General features: G+C 58.7%; 1 protein-coding gene across 1 annotated transcript; it reads left to right on the forward strand.

The window, feature by feature from the left end:
* Positions 1–53: 53 nt before the first annotated feature.
* On the forward strand, positions 54–4,703 carry RRP1B (ribosomal RNA processing 1B). Its single transcript, XM_075851032.1, is given in 6 exon segments — positions 54–210; positions 2,485–2,749; positions 2,752–2,863; positions 3,058–3,216; positions 3,322–3,388; positions 4,436–4,703. Coding segments are annotated over 6 exon segments (900 nt in total). The 5' UTR covers positions 54–68; the 3' UTR covers positions 4,591–4,703.
* The last annotated feature ends 427 nt before the right edge of the window (positions 4,704–5,130 follow it).

The following is a 5,130-nucleotide window of genomic DNA, read 5'->3' on the forward strand; positions in this document are numbered from 1 at the left end:
TGGCAGGAGGTAGGTTGTAGGTTTGCTGGAGTTTGTTACTGAATGTGCGTCTAATTTAACCCCTTAACATGTTGAATCTTCTTCTTCTTGCAGGCATCTTCCCCCAGGATGGTTTCCCAGAAGAAGTCTCCACTGATGAAGATGATGATGAGTACAGCAGCTGGAGGTTCCGCAAGCGACAGAAGAAAGCTCAGGAGAAGATGAACCTTAGTGAGTGCTGACCGAAGGGTGGAGGAGGGAAGAGGACTGTGAATAGGGAGTGGAGGAAGAATGTGGATGTCCAATGGAGGGTGAAGGCAGGGAGAGAAGCTGACGGAGGGCGGAGGCAGAGAGAGAAGTCGACGGGGAATAGAGGGCGGAGGCAGGGAGAGAAGCTGACGGGGAATAGAGGGCGGAGGCAGGGAGAGGAGCTGACGGGGAATAGAGGGCGGAGGCAGGGAGAGGAGCTGACGGGGAATAGAGGGCGGAGGCAGGGAGAGGAGCTGACGGGGAATAGAGGGCGGAGGCAGGGAGAGGAGCTGACGGGGAATAGAGGGCGGAGGCAGGGGGAGAAGTCGACGGGGAATAGAGGGCGGAGGCAGGGAGAGACGCTGTCCGGGAATGGAGGGCGGAGGCCGAGAGAGAGAAGCTGATGGGGAATAGAGGGCGGAGGCAGGGAGAGGAGCTGACGGGGAATAGAGGGCGGAGGCAGGGAGAGACGCTGTCCGGGAATGGAGGGCGGAGGCCGAGAGAGAGAAGCTGATGGGGAATAGAGGGCGGAGGCAGGGAGAGGAGCTGACGGGGAATAGAGGGCGGAGGCAGGGAGAGAAGTCGACGGGGAATAGAGGGCGGAGGCAGGGAGAGACTCTGTCCGGGAATGGAGGGCGGAGGCCGAGAGAGAGAAGCTGACGGGGAATAGAGGACGGAGGCAGAGCGAGAAGCTGTCTGGGAATAGAGGACGGAGGCAGAGCGAGAAGCAGACCCGGAATGGAGGGCGGAGGCAGGGAGAGGAGCTGACGGGGAATAGAGGGCAGAGGCTGGGAGAGGAGCTGACGGGGAATAGAGGGCAGAGGCAGGGAGAGGAGCTGACGGGGAATAGAGGGCAGAGGCTGGGAGAGGAGCTGACGGGGAATAGAGGGCAGAGGCTGGGAGAGGAGCTGACCCGGAATGGAGGGCGGAGGCAGAGAGAGAAGCTGTCCGGGAATAGAGGACGGAGGCAGAGCGAGAAGCAGACCCGGAATGGAGGGCGGAGGCAGGGAGAGGAGCTGACGGGGAATAGAGGGTGGAGGCCGAGAGGGAGAAGCTGACGGGGAATAGAGGGCGGAGGCAGAGCGAGAAGCAGACCCGGAATGGAGGGCGGAGGCAGAGCGAGAAGGGCGGAGGCAGGGAGAGAAACTGACGGGGAATGGAGGGCAGAGGCAGGGAGAGGAGCTGACGGGGAATGGAGGGCAGAGGCAGGGAGAGGAGCTGACGGGGAATAGAGGGCGGAGGCAGAGAGAGAAGCTGACGGGGAATAGAGGGCGGAGGCAGGGAGAGGAGCTGACGGGGAATGGAGGGCGGAGGCCGAGAGAGAGAAGCTGACGGGGAATAGAGGGCGGAGGCAGGGAGAGGAGCTGACGGGGAATAGAGGGCGGAGGCAGGGAGAGGAGCTGACGGGGAATGGAGGGCGGAGGCAGGGAGAGGAGCTGACGGGGAATAGAGGGCGGAGGCAGTGAGAGGAGCTGACGGGGAATAGAGGGCGGAGGCAGGGAGAGGAGCTGACCGGGAATAGAGGGCGGAGGCCGAGAGAGAGAAGCTGACGGGGAATAGAGGGCGGAGGCAGGGGGAGGAGCTGACGGGGAATGGAGGGCGGAGGCAGGGAGAGAAGCTGACGGGGAATAGAGGGCGGAGGCAGGGAGGGAAGCTGACGGGGAATAGAGGGCGGAGGCAGGGAGAGGAGCTGACGGGGAATAGAGGGCGGAGGCCGAGAGAGAGAAGCTGACGGGGAATAGAGGGCGGAGGCAGGGGGAGGAGCTGACGGGGAATGGAGGGCGGAGGCAGGGAGAGAAGCTGACGGGGAATAGAGGGCGGAGGCAGGGAGAGGAGCTGACGGGGAATAGAGGGCGGAGGCAGAGAGAAGCTGACGGGGAATAAAGGGCGGAGGCAGGGAGAGGAGCTGACCCGGATGGAGGGCGGAGGCAGGGAGAGGAGCTGACGGGGAATAGAGGGCGGAGGCAGGGAGAGGAGCTGACGGGGGAATAGAGGGCGGAGGCAGTGAGAGGAGCTGACCCGGATGGAGGGCGGAGGCAGGGAGAGGAGCTGACGGGGAATAGAGGGCGGAGGCAGGGAGAGGAGCTGACGGGGAATAGAGGGCGGAGGCAGTGAGAGGAGCTGACCCGGATGGAGGGCAGAGGCAGGGAGGGGATCGCACTGGTGTCAGAGGGCGGAGGAGGATAGTGGGCGTGTGAAGTGTTGCGTCGTCCCCGGCCCTCGCTCTGGAGTATAATGTTCCTGTTCGCTCTTTAGGTTCTCGGGGTTCACTCACTGAGCCGGAGAAGAAGGGGAAGCGGCAGCGGGCGGCTGTGACCCTGGAAAATCATCCACAACAGTCTTTAGTCAAGAGGAAGCGGAAGAAGAATGGGCCTATTATTGGGGAAGCTGTGAACCCAAAAATAAACGGCGTGACCCACGAACCCCCCAAAACCACGGAAGTGAGAGAAGAGCGTGTCCCTCACCCCTCACCAGACACTTCCCAGAGCAGCAGCTCCACCACCATCACCTGTCAGGAAAGATGCGGCTGAAGAGGAGGAGACGCGGCTGCCTGCTTAGGCTCGGACTCAGTGTCTTACCCCTCCGGGGGGCAATAATGATGAAGAGGAGGAGACTTATCCGAGAGCGGAGGAAGGTGAGTGTCCATCCGCTGTGTGAGAAGTATTCGGTTAAGATGACTGTTCACATTCCCTTACAGCAAGCACAGATGTTGAACATAGTAAGGCTGAGCAGTTACCAGAGTAGCTTTACATGTGGCAGGTTCGGCGCCGGGGTCTGATTTTTGTATTTTTATTATTTTTTTATTTTTTTTTTGTCTTTTCCTCACAGATTATCAGCAGTCGGGCTGCACCGTCAAGAAGTACAGACATGGTGACCTCCCCCGCTGCCGTGCGGCCATCCCCCGCCCAACAGGACTTTATCACTTTCCAGAAGTCGGATGTTCCTAAACCCCTGTATGTAAAGAGTTCAAAGAGCAGGGGGCATCCGGTAAGTGGGGGGGGGGGGTGTCGGGTGGCCGGACTGTTGGGGGTATTGAGCGTTGGGGAGGGGTCGCTGGTAGTGATGTAATCGTTCTGTCCGCTCACTCCACAGATCAGCACAAAGATTCGGTGTAAATCTAAGAAGGTCACCTTCAGCCTGAACAAGAACATGACGGCAGGTGAGTAGTCTCCAGCATTCTACAGGACAATCCCGGGACGATGGGAGTTGTAGTTTCCCAACAGCTAGAAAGCCACAGGAGGTAAAGACTCACTGGGAGGCTGTGGATAAACTGACGTGTTCATTGCAATGTACCACCACTCCCAGCAGGATCCCGTCACTGTAATGTACCACCACTCCCAGCAGGAACCCGTCACTGTAATGTACCGCCACTCCCAGCAGGAACCCGTCACTGTAATGTACCACCACTCCCAGCAGGAACACGTCACTGTAATGTACCACCACTCCCAGCAGGATCCCGTCACTGTAATGTACCGCCACTCCCAGCAGGAACCCGTCACTGGAATGTACCGCCACTCCCAGCAGGATCCCGTCACTGTAATGTACCACCACTCCCAGCAGGATCCCGTCACTGTAATGTACCACCACTCCCAGCAGGATCCCGTCACTGTAATGTACCACCACTCCCAGCAGGATCCCGTCACTGTAATGTACCACCACTCCCAGCAGGATCCCGTCACTGTAATGTACCACCACTCCCAGCAGGAACCCGTCACTGTAATGTACCACCACTCCCAGCAGGAACCCGTCACTGTAATGTACCACCACTCCCAGCAGGAACCAGTCACTGTAATGTACCACCACTCCCAGCAGGATCCCGTCACTGTAATGTACCACCACTCCCAGCAGGGTCCCGTCACTGTAATGTACCACCACTCCCAGCAGGATCCCGTCACTGTAATGTACCACCACTCCCAGCAGGATCCCGTCACTGTAATGTACCACCACTCCCAGCAGGGTCCCGTCACTGTAATGTACCACCACTCCCAGCAGGAACCCGTCACTGTAATGTACCGCCACTCCCAGCAGGGTCCCGTCACTGTAATGTACCACCACTCCCAGCAGGATCCCGTCACTGTAATGTACCACCACTCCCAGCAGGGTCCCGTCACTGTAATGTACCACCACTCCCAGCAGGGTCCCGTCACTGTAATGTACCGCCACTCCCAGCATGCTCTGTATCTTACACTGTCTGTGTCTCCTGTAGAGTTCAAGCGGACGGATCGCAGCCTCCTGGTCAGTCCGGCCGGCTCCTCTCGTGTTCCCTTCAATCCCAACCAGCAGCCTCAGCACAGCGTCCTCAAGACCCCAACTCCCACCAGACGCCCTGCCCCAAGAGCGAGAGCGGTCGACTTCTTCTGAGCACAGGGGGCTATAGCCGGCCCCCGCGGCCGTGGACTGTCCCGCCGCATACTGGACTCCTCTGATACTTCCGGTCTCTCGTGTGACATCTGCAATAAATGTTTGTACCGACATCAGTCGTTCTCTCTCCTGGTCAGTTTGACCCCCCGGCCGTCATGTCACATGACTCCTGGACGAGTAGACCCCTCTACACCAGGATTGTGTAAGAGGTCCCTGAGGGATAGCTCAAGATCAGGGGTGCCGCCCCTCCCCCACCATCTCCACCCAGCAGCGCTATCCCTCACATTGTAACAAGTCTGCAGCTATCATGCCGGGGCAAGGAAACCTAGTGGGGGAGGGGGGGGGTGTCTGGAGCTAGGTATGTATCCTTCTCTAGTCACACCCAAAGTGAAAGCCACTATTCTGGTTGGAATCTGTGTATGTGATTATGCTTGCTGACTGTTTCCAATAACAACCAGCCGAATATTGAGTGCAGCTCTGGAGTATAATACAGGATGTAACTCAGGATCAGTACAGGATAAGTAATGTAATGTATGTACA

Source organism: Rhinoderma darwinii, chromosome 2, assembly GCF_050947455.1.
Source record: "Rhinoderma darwinii isolate aRhiDar2 chromosome 2, aRhiDar2.hap1, whole genome shotgun sequence".
Lineage (NCBI taxonomy): Eukaryota > Metazoa > Chordata > Amphibia > Anura > Rhinodermatidae > Rhinoderma > Rhinoderma darwinii.